The 22,313-nt window shown below is 44.9% G+C and overlaps 2 protein-coding genes across 3 annotated transcripts in view; both read right to left on the bottom strand.

The window, feature by feature from the left end:
* Window positions 1-1,595, bottom strand: part of car15 (carbonic anhydrase 15) — a gene marked incomplete at both ends in the record, with an annotated part of 1,867 nt that extends 272 nt beyond the window's left edge. Inside the window, 7 exons of the mRNA XM_080017660.1 lie at window positions 62-222; window positions 348-414; window positions 536-628; window positions 803-948; window positions 1,064-1,240; window positions 1,451-1,480; window positions 1,568-1,595. Of these exons, the coding sequence (XP_079873786.1) occupies window positions 62-222; window positions 348-414; window positions 536-628; window positions 803-948; window positions 1,064-1,240; window positions 1,451-1,480; window positions 1,568-1,595 (702 nt within the window). The remainder of the gene's footprint in view (window positions 1-61; window positions 223-347; window positions 415-535; window positions 629-802; window positions 949-1,063; window positions 1,241-1,450; window positions 1,481-1,567) is intronic.
* A 1,446-nt stretch (window positions 1,596-3,041) lies between these two features.
* Window positions 3,042-22,240, bottom strand: dgcr2 (DiGeorge syndrome critical region gene 2). Of its 2 annotated transcripts, XM_080017414.1 has the most exons (10): window positions 21,872-22,240; window positions 13,986-14,105; window positions 11,400-11,486; window positions 11,069-11,279; window positions 9,736-9,812; window positions 9,411-9,593; window positions 8,142-8,345; window positions 7,216-7,368; window positions 6,664-6,900; window positions 3,042-6,101 (listed from the first exon to the last, which is right to left on the bottom strand). In XM_080017414.1, exons 1-10 carry the CDS (start codon window positions 21,951-21,953, stop codon window positions 5,869-5,871), a joined length of 1,587 nt encoding a protein of 528 aa, XP_079873540.1. In that variant the 5' UTR covers window positions 21,954-22,240; the 3' UTR covers window positions 3,042-5,868. The 2 variants fall into 2 exon arrangements, with proteins under 2 accessions (XP_079873540.1, XP_079873541.1); XM_080017415.1 differs by lacking the exon at window positions 13,986-14,105.
* Window positions 22,241-22,313: the final 73 nt, after the last annotated feature.

Raw genomic sequence — 22,313 nt, 5'->3', positions numbered from 1 at the left:
TCTAAAAGGCGAGGGAGAAATACGATTTGGAGCAGGATTCGGGGGAGAGCCGAGGACCCACCTGAGGCCAGGAGATGTAGATGGGCACCTCGTACAGGGTCCAGACGACGGCCCGGGAGCAGGGCGGGGTGGTGAGGCTGCCGTGGTAACGGTAGTACTGACTCATGTTGTGTTCGGGCAAAAGGCCCAGGAGGGGAAAGGGCCGGACCGACGCCGTCTGACCTGGAGGGAAGGGGACGGGGACACGGGCTGACTTGGATTTGCAGCGGAACTGCGGGTGCGTGTGTGTGTGTGTGTGTGTGTGTGCGCGGATTCGTCGTGCTCGTGTGTCTTTCTTCCTCTCTGACCTTTGAAGGCGACGGAGGAGAGCTTCCGTTCTATGTTCCCGAAGTGGACATTGTCGGCGTAAGCCACCTTTAACACATACGCCAAACGGTGAAGGCGACTGTTTCACGTCATTTAGGTAGAAATAAATGATCGTGCCATCATGTAGAAATGGACTTTGCCAAGTTTTTTTTGTTTTTTTTTTACTTACATCAATGAAGAATCCCAGGACAGCGAGGCCGGTGGGATCCTCTAGAGCCGCCGACACATTTGGGTGGATGGACTTCATGTTGACAATGTGCATCTGAAGTTAAAAAATGTATAAATAAATAAAGGTGTAGGCGGCATTGAACGGCCAGGGCAGATATGTCCACCTCCAATAAAAAACATCTCAGTAGTTTCCATCATCCCTATGTACAACCGCTGGCGTGTGTGTGCGCGTGCGTGCGTGCGCGGCCGTGCACTGACCGTACTGTACCTCCATGGGGTATCGGTGACGCTCCACCGTGTGCTCCGACCCGTTGGTGGAGGGGCTTCCCCAGTGGAAATGCAGCTGGATGGTGTGGTAGACGCCCGGAAGACCCCCGCCGCTCACCGACATCCCACTGCCCACCTCCAAAACCACTACACACACGGGCGGGCAGGCGGGTGGACACACACACACACACAGATGAACCCCACACCTCGGGCCCCAGGATACAGAAGGACGACGGCGGCGGCGGCTTCACCGTGCGCTCACCGGAGTGCCCGTTGTTCCTCAGGGTCCAGGCGCCGGTTTGGACGGCGCCGAAGCCCTCGAGCTCCAGCGCCTCCAGAGCGTCCCTCCTGCTCATCCGGTGGTCCAGGTTGATGGGCGAGTGGTGCTCTTCCAGGAGCGGGTGACAGGACGGGAACGCGTCCCCCCACGCGTAAGGATCTGGCGAGGGGCACGCAGCGGGTTTTTTGTTTTGGTCCCGTTTATGACGACACCACCGGATTAAAGCTGCTGCTGCTGAGCGGCGTCACGCGTTCGCGGCGCAATTGTAGGATATTACAGGTAAATCCTACTTTCCTCATTGAAGGAAAAACAAAAGGACACAATTTCATCAGAAACCGGTCTGGGCGTTATGAAAAATGAGTGACTTACCACAGTGGACTTCATCGTAACAGAAATTCCCTGAAAATAGTAATTGAATAATTTGAGCGGCTGATTAACCATCGGTTCGTCTATTTCTGCTCTCTGATGCTCGGATATGATTCCTACCTGAGTGGGAGTGGGCGACGGCGATCATTAGAATAGTTCCCGTCAAAATCTTCATTTTTTTTTTTTTTTTTTTCTCCCCCCAAGACGGAACCCCAGCCTCGCCGACCCACCGCGCTCCAGTCCGGTCGAGCAGGAAGCAGAGGTAGCCGCACAGCACCGGCTTAAATAAGGACGGAGGTGAACGTTGATGGTTTTTCTTTTTTTCCCCTCCCCTGAGTCCGATGGGTGAAGTGTGTCATTGTCAGGATGGTGGTCTTTTCTGTTCAACGGGCCCATTGATACCAGGACAACCCCCACCCTGCCCCCCTCCACCCTCACCGAGCACTGTGGCCTAATGAGGCATTCATCTCACTCCACAGTGAGACAATGAGTCAGAACCGGAATCACTTTAAGAAGAGCATCCAGCGTGTTCAATCACCGCTTAAGAAGTTTCCAGTTAAATCACTATTCAAGGCGAGTTTCCAGCGAAATCACAATTTAAGAAGAATATAAAGTGAAATCACTGCTTACGAAGCGTTTCCAGTTAAATCACTATTTCAAAAGCGTTCCCAGTGAAATCAGTACTCACGAAAGAGTTTCCAGTGAAATCACTATTAAAGAAGAGTATGCAGTGAAATCACTATTCACAAAGTTTTCAGTGAAATCGCTTTTGGTGAAGCGCTTCCAGTGAAATCATTACTAAAGAAGCATTCCCAGTGAAATCACTATTTACAAAGAGTTTCCAGTGAAGTCACTATTGAGAAGAGTTTCCAGTGAAATTGCTATTTACGAAGTTTGCAGTGAAGTCACTGTTTACGAAATGTATCCAGTGTTTTTATTTTTTTATTTCAAACCTTGATTTCGGTGCATTTATTAGACAACTATCCCAAACATTTATTTTGGAATTTGAAGGAAGATATTATAGACGTCAAGGGTTGTTTTAGTTCTGAGTCATTCATACTTTTTCAATTCCCATTTTCAAAACATATATCTTTTTGCTTTCCTCCATTTACTGCTGGTAATACACTAGAAGCCAGTTACTTTATAAATACTTCTCTATTCAAGTCCAAATCACCATTGGGACCTTTGTTGCGGTTTCCTTATGTGACTCCCATCTCAGGAATGAATGATCTGATTCTGTCTGCACACCGTGGACAAAGCTTCATTATTATTTTGGAAAGGGTTTCCGAAACGGCATCGCAATCTGTGCCCGCTCAGGTAAAAGCCTCATGAGTCATGGTAAGGTATATCTGCTCGCTATGAATACATTCAATCTGCTGACGGTCAAATTATCCAGCCAGAGCACGACCAACGCTTACGCTCTGGGATTTCCCCACTTTCCGACCTTAATCCTCTTGACATTTGGCCGCTGGAGGTGGAGGGATTTCCTTGACCAGTGAAAGTTCTTCCAGAGCCACTGAACACCACCGAGATAAACCGCGTTCCCAAAAGTCCATTATGGTATACTTGGATTCCACTCCCGACGACACAGCCGTTTGTCCTTCATGGTGCAATTTATTTGGCATTTGATTAGATGTACATCTACCTCAGAAAAAGTACAAGACCCCTGCAAATTAAGCTTGTTGCCATTTAAAAGCTACGAAAGAAAAGACAAGGTTTTCTTCTTGGATAAGCATTTCAAATCAAATTAAGCAGTGTGCACGCCACCATAGTCAATCACAAAACATACTACTGTGTAGATGCAGCCATTTGATTTGTGGTCCAATTTCAACTCACACATAAATACTGAACAAAAAAGCGAGAATCGGGGAGTTATGAACCTAGATGAGTTTTTTCCTCAAAATGCTTTACCTTAAAAAAAATAAAATAAAATAAAATAAAAAATAAAATAAAAAATAAACCAGTCTCTTAGCATGCCTAGAGATAACATGCACCATAGGTCCAAAAACATATTGGAGAAAAAAACAAAACAAAACCCCAAAAAAATACAATCTGAAACAATACACCGCCTCCTATACACATGCATACATTACTTTTTTTTTTTTTTTTTAACTTTTTTCTTTTCACAATTCATGAAAACATGACGCTGGAAAATCCTCAGTGGATTGTCGATGCCAAAACATGAAAAATAATAAAAATAAAATGATCGGAAGGTAAACACTCAGGAAATGAAAGCCTGTTAGAATGGTGCATACATTCAAACAATTCTCTCCCAAACACACTCACACATAGCTGCTTTCTCAAGGCAGACCTTAAGCCGTTGTGTTGCTGGTGGTGATGTACTCTTTTCCCACCGAGGTAGTGAAGTCCTTTCCCTCGGAGGAGCTGTTGTGCTTTGCTTTTTAGGCGGGGCAATAAAACCATTTCACATTTGGCTCCAGGTAAACAAACACGACTGCAAAAGCTTTTCACAGGACCTTAAAAACGCATATTGAACTTCTCAATCCACGGAATGAATCGATTGTCACAATTGGGGCCGGATACGCTCCCCGTGGCGAAATCCTTTCACTAATTTGGGAGAGCCCGTCCGTTTAGTCGAAATTATAGCACATCAAGCGAGACAGATCACAGACCCATCGACACCAAACCGAACAGGGTTACAGCTGAATCGGGGACGATATCCAATAAATCACCTTGCCCATTGGATGTACCCAGTATATCACCAAGGACTTGCAAAAAAAAAAATCATGTACCGCATTTCAATTAAACCCCCCCCCCCCACACACACACACACACACACACTTTTAGTTTCGGAGGCAAACTGTTTTTTGTGTTTTCGGTAGTGTCTATAAAATTACTTGTGTAAACCAATAGGGCTGGGTTAAAAAAAGAAAATATACAATTAAAATAAAATGGAAGTACGATTCAATTCTATGGGTTCTATTTTCTGAATCAATTCGAAAATTGTCATATCAATACTTTATTTAGACGTTTTGCAATCATTTGACACTTCAAATTCATTTAAGTATTTAATTATTCCATTCAATAATATTTAATATAATAATAAATATTTAAATGAACAAAAAAACTAAAATATTATTTTTGTAATGCACATCAGACAGAATAGACAGAAGCAATTGATCGACGTAAGTCAATAAATTGATACTGAATTGAATCATGACCATCATGAGATCCTGCCTAGTACCCAGCCCTAAAAGTAAAAAAACAAAAGAACAAAACAAAACAAAACAAAACAAAACAAAAAGGAACCCAGCGCATTGCAGAGCAGCCATGAGTGCAAAATGATAAACATGTATTTTGTTAGAAAGACAACTGTCAAGCCATAAATCAGTAACAGGCAGACGGTGCGAGGTGCACATTAATCTGCCAAACGCTTCCATGAGTTGCAAAGTTATTTAGAACACGCTGGTTATATCAAATCTCAGAACGGGATCCGATCCCGAAATGAAAATAACGTCCCACCACCTCTATTCGTCTATCGGCCGCTGGATCCATATCCCCGCGCTAAACAAATCACGTTTACGGCCTCGCAACAGACACAAGACCTGACTTATAACAATGCAGTACTACAAAAGTTAGAGGGTTCTTTTTCTTCAACTCCATCAACATTCTTTGATACATAACGCTATGTTACAACTTTGCCTAAGAAGAAGAAGAAAAGCCGCGAGGAATTCACCCGGAGATGAAACGAACCGTACCCTCGTTCCGGGGCGGGAGAAACTCTCAGAACTATAAAACCTTTTTTTCTTTTTTCTTTTTCGTTCTCTCCTCTGGCTGCAAGTGTGCACTAGAAACCTGGAAGACAGCTTGGCATAACCCACTGATAAGAAAATGAAAGGGAAAAATCCTTTTTTGTTCCGCGGGGTAGAAATCTAAGATCTGGGACGCGGCGCAGCGGGCGGCGCTGAGGTTTCTTGACCAGAAGCGAAATGTCCACGACGTTCGAAGAGAAGGAAAGAAAAAAAAAAAGAAAAATAAAACAGACCCGACGTTCTCTCCTTCACGTCGGAGCTGCGGTCGCGTTGTGGCCTCGGGGATCTGGAGGAGTATTTACATCAGGGTTCAAAATGTCTGTCCAGTGAAGAGTGAGAGCAGGAGCCCGGCACCATCATCATCATCTTTTAATAGTGTTATTATTCTCTGTACAGAAAAAAAATATTATTGTTTTCTTAATAAACTCTCTTGGATGATTGTCTTTTCAAATTGTTGTCAGAAAACAAGACAAAAAAACAAAACAAAACTGTCCTTCCACAGTTCATGATCTTCCGACTTGGTCTGTACAAGCGTTTAAAATGGTTCCTCTTTGCAGCAGACACCTTGCCTAAATATTAGACCAGGCGACTCTCTCCTCCCCCACAGGGCGGTGCGCTGCGCTGCGGTGCAGTCCGCGCGAGCTCCTCCTACACCACGGTGCTGAGGGTGGAGCTGCTGCTGCGGTCCGCCGGCGTGGAGGCGAGGGCGTGGCCGTCCGTGGGCGTCTCGGGCCCCACCAGCAGCGTGCTGCTGTCCGTGGAGTCCTCCCGCCGCTGGGCGGGCGGCGCCGGGTCCTGCAGGCGGCGCAGCGGGAGGTCCGACTGGAGGCAGCTCACCATGGTGCTCATCTGCCGCGGCATGACGGAAACACCGCCGCGCGCTGGGGGGGGGGGTGCGAAAAAGGTCGGAGTCAGCGACGTAGAAGGTGGCACTGGACTACAAGCCAATTGTCATTGTTGAGAGTTGAGCGACACTTATAATACAAAAATAATAATAATAATAATAATAATAATAATAATAAAAAAAATCCTGAAATGATATTGATCCATTTCACGTACCAGGAATTTGTCTTGATATGAGTTGTATAATCAGACAGACAGAAGCATTAAAAAAGCTTAAAAAAATAAAATAAAATGCTGTAGGCAAAAAAACAGTGATGAACATACCGAGTTGTCATTGTTCTTTATTAAAAAAAAGCTTAAAAATGAACAAAGACATTTCCAGATGGTATTCTCTCAGGGTTGATATTCCTAGACGCACACTGCTTCTGCACAGTCCTACGGTTGTTGCTACTTTAAGCCCGACGGGTATTTCTGAAAGTGATGCAATTACAGCTCACTGCTCAAGGGCCACTCTGCATTAACGCCCGGGCCACATTTGACCCGCGGGCCACCAGTTGGAGAGACCCGATGTACCCGTCAGGGAAACGGCGACGCGCTCACCCAGGTCCACGTAGAGGAGGCTGTCGGGGTCGATGGAGGCCTCGTACGGAGGCGGGGGGTCGTCCGGGTGTTGGATGTCAGGGTATTTATAGGCCGCGTACGGCGGAGGGGGCTCCTGGAAGTGGAAGGCCCCGCCCTCCCCGTCGTCAGAGAGGTGCAGCGGGGTGAGCCCGGTGCCAAAGGCATCCGGGCCGTAGTCAAAGCCGGGGACTCGTCTCCCAAGGTTGAAGTGGTGCACTGTGAGGGGAGCCAGAGAGGATGAGGATGAGGATGATGTTGAGCAGCTGGGGAATAACTTAAAAAGAGCAACAGATAACAGAGATCACGAGGTATTTACAAGATAACCATATCCAGGGAAAAAAAAAGATCAATTGCGTTCTTTATATCAGACATAAAAAATGACCTAAAAGGAGAAAGATTTTTCATAGCTGTTAAAAAGCCGGCGGACAAGCTACCTGGCTTGCTAGCGTTGCATTCATAAATTCAGACACGGGTGTTTTTCGGTAACGAGAAGCAATCGTTATCATTTTTCGGACTTCCAACAGTTCTTACGGTTTCCTCCGATGAGGGTCTCGATGCGTTCGCGTCTCCGCTGCCGAAGCCTGTGCACCATGAAGAGCAGCAGAGACAGGATGAGGAAGGAGGAGATGCAGCTGACGATCAGCCTCATCCCACTGGCCATGGAGTCAAACAGGCTGCTCCCATCTGGAAGGACGGAAAGAAGGAAAATGAAGAGTTACGTATTGTTATGACGCCCGCCGCGTTCACAGGCGGCGGGGTTACAGCACCGAGTCAGAGTCAACCAGGAGCTTTCTTTCAGCCAGACTTCATTTAAAGGGGTTATGAACGGTGATTCACCTTGTCTGAGGCCAACGGTATTTCTAACACAAACTGTCTGAGTTGTGTGCTCTACAGAAGGAGTAAAAAAATCAACGTCCGGCTCAGGAAATTGTTTTTATTCTTTCAGGCCATTTGGGCATTTGGAGAAAGCCTTCGTCCCGGTTCTGAGGGGGCGAGACATGAGGCTTCTTTGTGCGAACAGAGTACAAGCGCTGTCGTTGTTTACACACGTTCAGTAGGGACAGACGGAAGATGTTGATTCAATGCCCGGAACATTGTCGAATCAGACAATATTAATAAATATCGAGAGGAGAAAAATAAATAAATAAATAAATAAATAGAAATTTAGCGGTCAGAAATAATATGCGCTTTTGGGTTCCTGTGGTGGTAACACACCCGACTCCACCAGGGGGCAGTAGAGGACAAATCTGATCTGGATTGTAGCCAACGACAAACAACCGCAACATCCCAAAGAAATGTCATTGAGGGATGTGTATTTTTCAACGTGCCAAAGCTGCCGTACGTGGCTCCAAATGTCCATGTTTGCGTACTTACAAAGGGCATGTAGCGGCCCACCCCTCGAGGCGGTAAAAGACACAGCTGGGAATATATGGAGCGGCAGCAGGCAGCAGCGGTACCTGGGTCCAGGCAGGTGAACTTGCAGCATTCCTTCGGGTCCTTGCGGAAGTGCTGGCAGCCCTGCGGACGCTCGCACAGCGCGGCCACGCACATCTCGGGCTCCCCATCGTGGCACGTGCAGCTCAGGCACGGGTCGTCCCCCTTCGGTGTGAAGTAGTAGCCCTCGTTCACCACGTTGTCCTTTATGTCCACGCACGTTTGCCCTGCGGGAGAAACGACCGATAGAAGATGGAAACCGATCACCATCACATCCCTTTCTGGAATCATAGTTTCATTGGAAAATTGCTTGTAAATGTCCAGAAACAAACATTATTGTGCTCCCATTGTATTCCATTTTACTAACTAAATAGTAATTGTAAGCAAAATCTGCACCAATAAGAAAAAAATAAATAAAAAATGAATTCATAGTTAAAGCGATTACGAGTGATTAGAAAAGAATAATGAAAGAGGGTGCAATAAAGGTCCTTCCCTGTGTTATTCTCACTGCTGTATTATTACATGAACATAGTCCAGTGCTTCCCCCACATGTACCTAGCAGCCACTGGTGAAAAATGACTGCCGCTGCTGATCTATATATTTTTTCAGATCAATTCACACACCTGTTAGTAAATCATATGAACAAAAAATACTTTGCATTTACCTGAAAAAGTCGGCACAGCGATCATAACAAGCACCGAGTAGATGCCAACAATGAAACAAGCGGATTCAGGACAATCATTCGGCGAAGGGAAAACAGTCATGCAGCTTCACGTGAGTATCGGCGCGCGGTACCAGCAAGTGGTCAGTCAACAGACAGCCTGTTATAACCTGAAACTCCCGGCACAGAACGGAAAAGCGCAAACTGTGGGGGAGTAGTGGGAGCAGGTGTATAGCGTTAGCAGCTTGCCGGCTACAAGTGTAAACACATGGTAGCACGTGCTGCGCTTCCAGGTCCATAGTCTCGCGAGAGTGGGACCCCTGGTGGCTGTAATGCATCTTAAGTGTCAAAAGCTTTCTAAGACAGAGTATTTTGGACAGCTGTTTATTAATAATAATAATAATAGCAAGAGCCACCGCATATTGTACACACATGCATGAAAAAATGCCACCTCCACTGCTCCCAAATCCACCCTACAACCCATTTAAAAAATATATACTTTATATATAAAATAAAATGTAAACATAGGAAAAAAAAACTCCTTTAACACTATAAATTCGTAGCGAAGAACCCAAAATAATAATAATCATTATCCCCGGTTTTGACCAATAGAAAGCAAAGGGCCACATACTGCTCTTGCAGAGGAAGGGGAACTCCTTGTAGCAGTTCTCAGCCTTCCAGCTGTGCAGGCCGCGCTCGTTGATGTTCTTGATCTGGAAACGCTGCAGCTGAGCGCAGAACACGTTGTCCTGCGTAGAAGACGCCTCTCCGATGCTGGGAAGGCCGTCCGGTGGCAGGAACACCTGCATGGACCCTTCAGAGAAGATTTTTATTTTTTTTTTTAGACAATAAGAAGTCTGTAGACATTTTCAAAATAATGTATATTACCCATTACCTGGGCTAGTATTTATGTTAAATTTCTAAAAACATGTTTTTAGTTCCCAATCATCGATTACCTTTATATGCCACCTCCCAGTGACCAGCCAGTGAATGGTTCTGATTGGTGATCACATACTGGTAGCCGACCCAAAACCTTAAAAAGACCAAAACATCTTAACAATGGCACCTAACATGCAGCAATGTAACTCTTTGCAAGCAAATTGCTTAAGATCCTTCCTACCACTAGAGGGCCTTCATACATAGCTGATTCCCACTGACGACCCTTCATCCTATCGCAGTATATTTACTCGTGCAAGGCCGTTCAAAACGTACGACTTCCCAAGACATTTTAATGCCACAGTTAAACATAAGGTCAGTGATTCAGTCCTGTGTTCTACAATGGGAGATGAAAGTGCCGGTTAAAGTCATGGGAAACACACTCTTTGTGACTCTGCAAGCCCTGCCCCTGCTGCTTATTGAAAGTTTATTCACATTACACATGTTGCGTGTCCAAACTGCACCAAAATTCGACAGTGCACACCCTTGGGTCCCCAGCGATACACCATCGCCAAGTGTAAAGTAGATTGGATTAACGTTTGTCGAGATAATCAAAGGACGGACAGCCAGCCAGCCAGCCAGCCAGCCAGCCAGCCCTTAAAAGTTAAGAGTAGATAGCTAGATACTAGTTAACACAAGGGGTCATAAGGGGGAGACCGTAGCCGCGTGGCTTTGAATCCTTGAAAGCCAAAGTTTCTGGGAAGTTGTCACATGCTACTATTCACCTCCATGAATGTGAGGAATGAGTGTGTGTGCTGCTTTGGCCCCAATGTCCTCAGATAGATAAGAGGGAAAGTAACAAGGGATGAGAACAATTTCCAAGTCATGGTGAGAAGTGTGGTGCACACAGGTTTCTGAACCACTTGCTCCGTCCTAGAGGAGGCCCAATGCCACTCAACCCAAGACAAATTAATTGGTGCAAGAGAAGATAATCTGGTGGTGCACCTTTGATATTTTAATAGCAGCAATCAACTTCAGAATGACATGGGTTATATTTTGACCGGTACGTTTTTCCATTTTATTCCTAAAAGCCGCCTGCCATTATCTTCAATGCACTCAGAGATCACCTGTTCCAGCCATGTGTTTATTAATTACATTTTCCACTCTGGCTTTGTCAAAAAATATTTATCATTTCACTCTTTTTTTAAATATATGGTTTACTTTTTATTAATCAATAGCCAATTACTCAATTTTATTGGGGGAAAAAAACAAAACATATTTCTAATAATACTGTACAATAATGACAAACGAAAGGATGTTGCATAACACCAAGATTAAGTATCTGCAATTCTGGATACATATCCTAAAAGGTTATGATAAAATCACATAAAAGACAACGTGGTCAATACTCACTTGCACTGATCTCGGCGCTCGCAGACGTCGCTGTCAAAATCAATTTCGATCTTGAGAATGAACTGCAGCTCCTCGTTGGTGACAAACGTGGCCAAGGAGCCGTTGACTTTCTGGCAGGTGTCCACGGCCTGCCAGTAGTTCTCGTTCCTCAGGAACACTTTGTAGCAGCTGGCCGTCTTCTCGTAGTGGTGCCACCCGCCCGGGCACTTCTCTGCACACATTGCATTGTGGGTGTTTAAAGTTAGGTGAAGGACATGACCGGCGGAGCGGGGGGGAAACACTCGACTGCTCTTCTGCTCAAATGTTATGGGAAAAGTTAAGAGGTTCTCACTGTTGAAGCGCACGGGCTGGGCCACGCCTATGACGTCCTCCACCTGGTCGAAGCCGTTACCAAAGCGGAACCGCTCCTCTTTCATGGCTGTGAAAACACCAAAACAGCAATTAAGAACAAAGGCCGCTCAAGTGAAATGTTGTAGATCAATTAAACATATTCTATCATCGATTCTGTGGCACACAAAAACAAAAAACAACAACAAAACTGACGAGTCAAAACATCAGTCAGTCGACTGAGTTTCTTCAAGTCGAGCAGCTGTCCCCCCCCCGCCAGTCGGTGTCAATTACAACAACAGGATAAGACAGATGGAAGCTTACAAAATGCGTAGGGATAACATTTCAATGAGGAGTAATGAATAAGGGAAATCATAATTCTACTTTTATATTCGTGAATCGAACACGGCTCTCCGTTGGCTCCCGATCGCCGCGCCCCGTTCCTCCAAATTAAACCACTAAAACCAGCGTGAGGGCGGGTCACGGAGGAACGGAGCGCGACTCGTAAAGATCGTTCAATACCCTCCCATCAGCACTTGTTTCGCTGCGTAAGGAGACGTAAAACAAAATAAAAAACACACTGTTCTGGCGCGCCGATCGCTGGCATCTCAACGGTCCCCCCCCCCACTGCCGACGAAGAGTCCAAAATCTGCACTGAACAGCCGAATCTGATTCGACTGACAGTCCTACAGCAGACATTTTCTTTGTCTTTAAACGCTTATTGTAAACACTTGTCAGAGAATCTAATTTCTTAGATTCCCTGAGTCATAGTTTGATTGATTGTTATTATCATCATTATTATTATTAGAGATGCACTGGTCCACTTCAGTTCTGACCCCATTCCGATACAGATACCAGAGCTCTTTTAACATTTTTCTACGTGAGTTAAAAAAAATATATATAAATAAATTCTACTCCACGTACACCATAAACTCTTGAATATAAAAACAACAAATTCAAATCGGGTGAGAAATGTATGCGTCATCGTGATTTTCATCCAGAAGAACCGCAGCTCCCCCGTTTACTTGTATTTGTTTACGGGGCCAGTCTTGCCCGTTCCAATATGGCGGCGATGTTGACGTATTGCAGCAACGTGCCGAAGCAGTCAATGCAGCGTCTATAGCCCTGGTTATACCTTTGCGCGGTCGTGGCGTCGCTTGGGTGGAACAAGGATTTTCAGCAAAAGCAATCATGGAAGAGCTTGTGGCAAGAGTACAAAATCCCCCATATGGGATTATTACAGCCGAAGGAATATTTGTGTAGTTTTTAATCCTCATACGGTGACTCGTTTCAGTGTGCCACTGCACAAATATAACTACAACTCCCAGTAGTTCGATGGCGGCACATATTATATAGGCAGGAATCGTGACGTCTTATTTTGAGGACCCACACAGCTGAACGGCTGCTTCAATAAGTTGCCCAACTCCAACCGCCAGTTCCTGTTTGCATCCACTTTTGAGTTGCGCTTTACAGGTTAATTATTTGCAGAGAGAATTCTCAAGGAGGTAAGACCATGGAATGGAATTGGGAACGGCACGTGACATGAGTCCAATCTCCAATGAGTGAGTGACGTTAGTATCGGCACCCGATACTGGATGGGACCCATCTGTAATTATTATTACCATCATTACATTTTTCAAATTAAACAAGGACGCTTCTTTGTATAACATTCATTTATCTTTACTGCACACTAATACACTAGATGAACGTGCAGTAAAAGCCAGCTGCTTTCTGATTTATGCTTTCAGATTGTATTATGAATTATTTGTGTGTATGGTTGTACATTACATGAAATCAAACAAAATGTTCGAAAATGTCTGCGTTTGAATTATCAATTGAGCATAAATTATTTCTGAACCCATCCTTTAAAGCACATCGTATTTTTCAGGAAGGCCTTCACAAAGGTCAAGTACCATCTACAAGCCGGCACCCCTCAAAAATAAATTCAAAAATTCAAGGCTAGATCTAAACACCTGATTATTAACTGTGTCCCTTGACTGATACTAACGAAACTTCCACACACACACACACACACACACACACACACACACACACACACACACACACACACACACACACACACACACACACACACACACACACACACACACACACACACACACACACACACACACACACACACGTTACAGTGAGGAGAGTTGAAAAACACTCGCAAAAACAAACAAACAAATTAATTAAGCATGGAGGTCTGCTGCCGTATGAAGGTCACATGCTGTGCCCAATCCTTTCAATAATTCCCATTATGCCATCAGAGATAAGGTCTCTCCGGCAGCTTAGCGGGACGATATCAGTGTGGGGTCTTAGAGATCAACACAGAAGAAGGAAACAAACATGTGGCGGCTTGTGGCTGTCTTCTGCAGCAGCCTGCCTGGGGAGGGGTTTTTCCTCCATTCTCTGGCTCACGGTGGCCATTAAGACAATAATCCGACTATGTGATGGTCTCAAAATGGGATTTTCGTTAATTTATCACGACGAGGCTCAAAACACATAGTTCAAAACGTGAAAATGTGACGTGGATATGGGACACTGATTGTAAGATGTGAAAGGCCGGGGGATGGGCTGTACTCACGGGGGCAGTCCATCTCGTCACTCTTGTCATCGCACGCTGTCCATCCGTCACACTGCCACAACTTGGGGATACATTGCATTTTCCCACTGCGGCAGGCGAATTGCCCGGGGCAGCGATGCTCTGAAGCACAAGAGAACGCCACGCTATAATTACTGTGTAATGACGGTAAGATTCTTTATTTCTTGTTCCTATGAAAAAAATAAATGTGTTAAAGTCAGAATATTGTCGATATTTCAACTTTCACCAACGAATAAAATAACGAAATTGAACAAAGACAATGAGCACTTGTACAGAGTGGGTTGCATCATAGTTGAAAAGGTGCCCGGAGCCCATGCATCACATGTCAGGCCTGCCTCACTTTGATACATGACAAAGACCTTTCTTTAATCACATCAGACAAATATAGTTGATTCATTCTTAAAGCGCACACAGTAATGGTACTCTATCAAATCAATGTTACAACAGCAACTGGGAAGTGCTTGGCCTCACAATAGACCTGTATATTCCCTATTGGCCATTTGTCTGTTTATATCCCACAGCGGCACAGAGTCTGGTAAGTGGGTCAGCGTCTCAGCACCGTGTGTGATTAACATAAAGGCATGCCACTGCATCAGGGCTGTGTGTGTCCAGGATTTAGTATATGATCACAGACCTAACCAATAGAGCTGACGAAGAAAGGGTGTTAAGAGTCTGATCATAATAAATTATGAATGCACAAAAGAGAACGAAAAGGGAAAGATAAACTCGAATACAAAGTCATAACGGGAAAAGAACACATCAATACTTTGTCTAGATTTTAAACACGTGTTACATGCCGCCGGTCTATCTATCAGGTAATGCTGAATAAAATATAAATAGTGTTTGTCGGCAAGACCCGAAGTATGGTCTTCCACCGCCCTGACGCACCTGATATACCTCTGACCCCGAGGGATAAGCGACCGCTAAGGAAGGAGGATGTGATACACCCAAAGGGGCTGAGGAGCAAAAGCTGGAAGCGTCGTCTCGGGAGTGACCCGAGACAGAACTGCAGGAAGGAGAAGGAGGTAGTTCCCGTGGAAGACGGCGCACCAGAATCAGCACCCGGCACAAGTGCGGATAACCCCAAGAAGAAAGAGATGAGGCAAGATAAGGCCTAAGACCAGGGCCCAGACACAGGAAGAAAGGGGGATAAAGAAGAAGGCATCCGCCGGGACCAGCAGCGGAAGGAGAACGAGATCAGCAACCACCGTAGTCGACGCAAGAACCGGACGCAGTGAAGGGAAACACACCAGGATGGGTGGAAGGATTAGAGGACATTTCCCCAGCGGGATCCCCACTCCGAGTAAAGGAGGCGGAGGAGGGAAGTAGCGAAGGCCTCGCAAGCCTATGTGAAGAACTGCGGGAGGAGATGTGCCAGGGTTCTGGAGCGGTTTAACAGTAATGAAATGATTTAACAAATTAGATTAATTGTTTATGGATTACTTTAGTCTATAATCTACAAGTAATAATGAAAGATAATTACCGGACAGTCATGATGTTCCGATGTTAAGCAAATGGTTTAATGTGAGAAAGAAATGTCATAAATGTGTAAGAATGTGTAAGAATTAGGGAAAGAAAAACTGATAGATAGATAGATAGATAGATAGATAGATAGATAGATAGATAGATAGATAGATAGATAGATAGATAGATAGATAGATAGATAGATAGATAGATAGATAGATAGATAGATAGATAGATAGATAGATAGATAGATAGATAGATAGATAGATAGATGTAAATAATTATCATTAACAAAATTAGTTAATGTATTGACAGTAAAAGTAATTTTACATGTAATCTGGGGCTTTATGTGGGCTGACCTGGAACAGCTATTTTAGGAGAAAACCTAAAACGCCGGAGAAATCACAGTAGGATGCGTCGTGGAAAAATACCAAAACACCTTATCTTTGCAGACGTACAGAGAGAGAAAAAAAAAAAAAAAAAAAAAGACAACACGTCAACAAGGCAGCTGTTTTCCAAAGAAACATGAATCACTGATAACGTGTTTGCAAGAGAGCGGCGTTGGGAGAGAGGAGACGGGCAGAATACATTGGGATTCTTCGCTCCGGAGAAGACACAAAATGAAACCAAAAGAGGATTACAACACTGGACCAAGAAGCAACTTGGAATCTGGGACTTTGTCACGCCAACCCTTCTCTGGATTATCCTGACACCTGAACCCCCCCAGCGAGCAGAGGTTGTTCGACTGTAGTGGGGCCTCCTCGTACTGGGAGGGGGGCCACTACCTCAAGATATCGCCACTACCATCGCCGCTGGTGAAGCCAGCCTGGAGGTTCCTGAGGGGATCCGTCAGCTGGTTCCCAAATTGAAATTAGGCCAAAATAGAATAGGATAGGGCACCAGGGTATGTTTTTATTATTTTAACCGATTTTGATCAGGTTTTTGATTTTATCTACACCAATAATTGCGATATGTCTGTGTCAAGTAATAATCAATTACCTTTGCACTGCTTCAATAAATAATTTACCTGCATTTAAAGCATCAGTTTTAGTTATTTTAATTTGAAGAAACAAGTCACCTAAGCCTGAGTACCCTTCTTGTATATGGTAATAAGTTAGGAAGAGCGCATTATAGGACCTAAATGGTTAGCCTAGCCCCCAATTGGAAACGTCTCCTTAGGACAAAAGTATACTTGTCATCAAATGAACACCCAGCAACCACACTAACTGGCACTCATCAGAATAGAGCTGTTGTTAACTGGAGGGGCCTTCTGAGTTATATGCTTTAGTTTGTAGGGTTATTGAGGGGGTATAATTCAGGGCTAACACAGGGGAGGCTTCGGGAAGAAGACAGCAGCTGGGCGAGTCTATTCGGTACCTAGTCTAAGCAATCTTTAGAATCCTGTACAGTTCAAGATTCAAGATTCAAGATTTTTATTTGTCACATACATATACATACTTCCATACATATATGCAGTGAAATGTAATGCAACGCACCCGGTGATAGCACACAAGAAGTCCTAGGAAAAAGTACAAAAAATAAAATAAAATAAAAAGTAGAAAATTCCTTTCTAATAGACCGACTAACTGACTCCTAAAACGTAATACAGTAAGTGGAATACTTATAGAATAAGATAAAAAATATATAGAATAAAATACAAAAAAAAATAAATTGAAATAAAATGGAATAGGTTGAAGGAATATGGCTATGTATATACAGATATGTGCATATGTTGCAGTACCTGGCGGGCTGGAGATCTAACCCGTTAGATGGAGGACTGGTCCGGAGCACTGTACTGTGCGATTGCCGGGAGACATGTTTGAAGGCTCACTTCCTAGTCAAATAATAACAGTTGTTTGAATTGATAGACTATTTTCCCCCCATGTTTTATAAAGACAGCTATTTTCATCTATCGCTGCTTGGTTTTAAGAAGCCTATATAGCAGGACACATGTACTGCTCAGCTGAAAAAAATCTTGCCAGAGCTAATCACGGACCTGAAACAAATTAGAAAGAATAGGATGAACTATCCTTTATCTCATCCTGCCCTGTTTAGTGTTGTATAGCTGAATAAAAGACTATAGAAATAAAAAAAGAAAGGTATGGCCTTTCTATGTTGCTGTCCCCCAGCTGCTGGTTTGAATGCGGAAAGAGGAAATCATCCGTTTAGTCACGTCAGATACAGATGACTTTGTCTGTCTGCTAGTCATGGACCACCCACTCACTCGTTGTCAAAAAATGGCAGTATTTTGGCTGAAGACTGGATGCCTGCATTTTTTTTTTTTTAAGTCTCAAACTATTTTTAGGCAATAGCTGTTGTTTCACTTGTGTATCAGCAGACATGGTTGGCATTTAGTCCAAGATTTAGAGATTAAATGTCAACAAAAAAGCACAACCACAACAGCATAAATCTACATTTTGTGTTGCCCTACTACAACTCAACCTCAAAATTGACATATTTAATATAAATGTAAAGCACTCGAGGCTTTCGATCAACATGCTGACAATACATTCAAGATTCAAGAGGTTTATTCGTCACATACATACTTTCATACATATATGCAGTGAAATGTAATATTCACATTTTACACAATAAAAGAAAAATAAATAAGTATTATATAAATGCTAATTTTATATTAAACGTCTTGTTGCCAGTTTGACCTGTTGGTTGTATTTCTGCTTAATCTATTAAATTGCTTTCATCCAAACATTTCTATGGAATTTAAAAGGTGATTTGAAATTAAGCTCAACGGGGGTCCGACTCATTTTATTTGCAGGAAAATCAAACGGGCACGGTGGGACGGACCAAAGATCACACTGCTTAAGTTTAGGCACACAGATAATAGTTAAAGGTTTTAACCAGACACAAAAAATATTCATATTGCATTGCTCGAACGACTGTTGTTGCCAAAAGACTTTTGACAAGACATGTGATGTGCAAGGCCCCAAATTAAGATCCAAAGTTCAATCATTTAGAATGGGCATTGAGATCACCTGCTCTGTCCAACCTTTCCCATTAGCCTTCCTGTTAGGGCTGGGATGCATAGCGTTATAATATCAACATGTGAGTGAGACGAGATATCATCTGGGATTTTGGTGATCGTAATATTGTGGTATAGTTAAATATTGTCTTTGAAGCTCAATTACAGTAAAGTAATGCAATTTTCTGAACTTTATTGACTACTCTAGCTGTTCTAGTCAATGCTTCTACCAGCTTGGTATTATTTAACCTTTTCAGTCGGGGCCAGCCTTATTTCCTGTTTGTGGCTCACTGTTCTCAATTGGCTGAACGTCTTTTCATTGCTCTGTGCTTTTGATGATGCAGCAGTTTGTGTGAGGCACTTTCATGTCCTCAAAAAGATTGCTCGGGGCAATACAGCCAAGGAATCCCTCTAAAGATGGCTGTACAATCTCTTTGGGCAGCCTTTGCATTTTTATATGCAATGTTTACAAAATGGTAGACAGATTTCTCACAATTCATTCCTGTGTTTAGCATCCGTATCGAAAGGCTAAAAGCTGCAATAGATAGCTAGTGTGATGTCCTTTTTTTTGTATATGCCATTGCACAATAAACTGTTCAATTATATCTTGCAAATTCATGATCACACCTTCTTTATCTGCCAGTTAAAAAAAAAAAAAAAAAAAAAATCACGTCTCCATTGGCAGAAAAGAGATGGATGGTATGAAATGAGCAGTCGAGGAGCAGGGCCACACTTTCCTGACACACCAGAGGGAACGTTTAGAGGTGTTCAGGGGGAAAAACAATGATGTAATAGAAATTCATAAAATGTATAGAGAATCAGGACAGGGCAATGCTTCCGCACTACGACACAAGCTGCTTCCACAAGTGAAAGCATTTCAATGTTTTTTAATAACTACAGTGATTTGTTTGAATAAAATCATTGCAATGCTGCTCTGAACTGAAACAAGGCAACAGTTGACAAGAAAAATAAAAAAAAATCACGTAGGACACAAGTGAATAGTGTGCTGTTTTTCCATTCTGTACGCTGCTGTACCTGGGTAACGAGTTTCATTCCTTCATGTTTTTAACATGTTTGAACGACAAACTAAACTGAACTGAACTACAGAAGTCGTCTACTTTATGCAAGAAACCAAGATCACTAGAGTAATAATCCCGATAGTGTCTCCGGTGTTGGTGCAAACAGTATTCTGTAAATGTTTAGGCTATTGGGCGGAAGAAGTCAGCAATAACATCCCTCAGTTGATGCAAGGACGAGATGTACGATGGTATTTGTTAAGCGGAATCAACATACGGCTACGCTCCGATGTGAAGAAGGTCCTGCTGATAAAACAGGAGCCTGTGCAGAGCGATCGACAGGTGCAGCACCAATGGCTAACTAGAGTGGTTGGATATAACATTGGGATGCACAGAAGCTGCTCAAGGACGAACCCTAGAGTTGTCCGACTGAGCTTTTCTGGCTGTTCCGTGGCAAAAAAAAATTGACCAAGATATCGGGGAACGACCAACCGAGACGAGGCCATTCGGCATCATCCAAACAACAAGACAGCCTGTATCTCTGTAGTGCCGATATGGATCAAAATAAATCAAATCCATCCATCAATCCAATCCGACATTTATACCCTCGATTCAGCTTTGTTAGGAAGCGATACCACATTCCTTGCGTGCCTCTTTGGTGAGGACGTGGCCGGCAGAAGCAGACACAGCTGCAACAGCATGCAGAGGTCAACGCACTTCTGTCGCCCTGATCCCCCAAAGATACCGTCCATCAGCTGAGGAAAAAAAACGGCGAGAGCCCAAACACCCTGCGCGTTCACTGCTGTTCAACTTCTAAATGGAGATGTAAGCCTCACAAATGAGGAACTGAGGATTATGGACCCAACACCTATCAGCAAAACATGCGGATGTGCTTCCAGTTTCAGTTGTTGTTGTTGGGGATCCACTTCTCGTTTTCGAAAGAATCGGGACGAAGTGGCAAGGAGAAAACCACCGCAGACCGGCGAGGTGTTGACCGCTGGTCTGCATGACGCGAACGCCACAAAATGAAGCTTTGCCGACCCTCGGGGGAAATTGTGCGACGGCGTGCTCCGACTCAAATAGTCCTAGGGGATCGTTTTTTTGGGATCAGAAAAGGGTATGTTGTTTACCCAGCTGCACGGCCCGCAAGAACGCCGAGAGGTTGGGAAACAGGCCCAACTCACGGCCGTCAACAGAAGATTGGACGGAACCGCGGTTGATTAGGTTCTCATTCAAGAGACATTTTGAGGGCCGCAGAGCATTCACAGAGTACTCACGATAATATATGCCAACATACTGCTGCCACCGTTACACCAGGTTATGTTTTGGAACCAAACACATGTTACGGTGGGCATCATGTCGAGGTCAGTTGTGGACAAATAGTGGACAGTCCCTTTAAAAACCTTTCCCGTGTTCCCATCCCCTACTTGGCCTGTGTGGTTGTTTGCCAGCGGTGCTCGGAGGAATACAAAAGCTCTTCTCCCTCCTTTGAAAAACAAAAAATCACAAGACCCTGGGTCGACACTCGGGGAACAAGGGAAACAGTTAGACGCACCCTGGTAATACCCGGCCTATTAACCACGCCGGCGTGAGGGAACAATGAAGACCCAATGCTCCGTGTTTTGCCGTGGATCCGGAATTGGGGGGGGCGGGGAGTGAACCGCGTACTTCGACCGAGACGCAAAAAGCATTTCCCCGACCCCGAAGCGCATCCCACACGCGGGGGAAAGTTCGCTCTAATCTAATCTCGTTGGCGCTCGTCCGCCCGCTGCGGCGTCCGCGTCGCCGCGCGTCTTGGGAGTCGAGCCGAGGCTGCGGAGCCTCAAATCAAACTCGTTTACGGTCGTCAATAAGGGAGCCTAGTGGCCCTTCATTGCCCCCCACACGCTTGATCTGATTTGACTCAGGTACCTGGGGACACGCGGTGCTTCCATCTTGACGCTGTTTTCCGATCTCTGTGTACTCAAAGTGACATTGTACGCCCTCGTTTGTTTGTTTTTTTGAATCCCATTTTTAGGATTTCCCCGGCGGGGCAAATACAAGTAGTCGTCGCTAGTTGGTCTCCAGTCTTCCCGTCGGGGCCTGACACCTTCTGATATTACTGCACACACGGGGGGGAGGGGGGGGGGGTAGCTTCAACTTACCGGGGATAATTGCACGTTTTTATTAGCTGAAACTGACCCCGCGGAGAGAACGGAGCTCGGCTGCACGGACCCAACTCAAACGCAGTGCGCGGACTGATCCGCGATTTCAATGGCGCGGGGAGGGAAAACTAGTTCGCCACCACCCGGGCTCCCCGGGCGGGCCCTGCTCGCACCGACACCCCCCGCCCCCCTCCGACCGAGCGGCCGCCAGCGCCAGCGAACACCGTGGAAAGTGTGTGTTTTTTCGGTCGTTAGTTCAATTACCTGTCCTTGGCGGGTCCGTGAGCGTGAGGACGAAGAGAAGAGAGAAGAGGACGAAACTGCTGCTGTCAGCCTTCGGCAACATTTATCCTCCATTCATGGTAACTCTTCTACTCGGAAATTAAAACACAAACACACCGATCTGTGCGCCGCCGCGGTCCGCCGCCGCCTCCCGAGCCGTTGGCGCCGCGTCCAAATTTTTTCGACTATCCACCCGCGGAGGCTTCACCGTCCGAAGGGAAACAGTCGGGTCGGCGCAGGGTGCCCGGAGCAGGGCGACATGGATTAAGGTTAATCTGGACGCCCGAGCTAACGCTGGTGAGCCGCGGTGCTACGCCGTCCGCCGCCCCGTTCGGCGCACTTGTGTGGAGGCGTTTTGATTCAAGATGGCTCCGTCCTCCCGTCACAACACTCCCCGGGTCTGGATGTGAAGCAGCCGGGCAGC

Source organism: Zeus faber, assembly GCF_960531495.2.
Source record: "Zeus faber genome assembly, chromosome: 17".
Taxonomy (NCBI): domain Eukaryota; kingdom Metazoa; phylum Chordata; class Actinopteri; order Zeiformes; family Zeidae; genus Zeus; species Zeus faber.
Note: the sequence above shows the minus strand (reverse complement) of the source record. Positions and strands in the feature narration are given on the sequence as shown.

Coding starts and splice junctions, on each gene's coding strand:
- dgcr2 (XM_080017414.1), bottom strand. CDS start 21,953: ATGTTGCCGAAGGCTGACAGCAGCAGTTTCGTCCTCTTCTCTCTTCTC. Junction 8,346..9,410: donor CCCCTTCCTCTGCAAGAGCA/GTATGTGGCCCT, acceptor TTTCTCCCGCAG/GGCAAACGTGCGTGGACATA. Junction 6,901..7,215: donor GACCCTCATCGGAGGAAACC/GTAAGAACTGTT, acceptor CTCCCCTCACAG/TGCACCACTTCAACCTTGGG.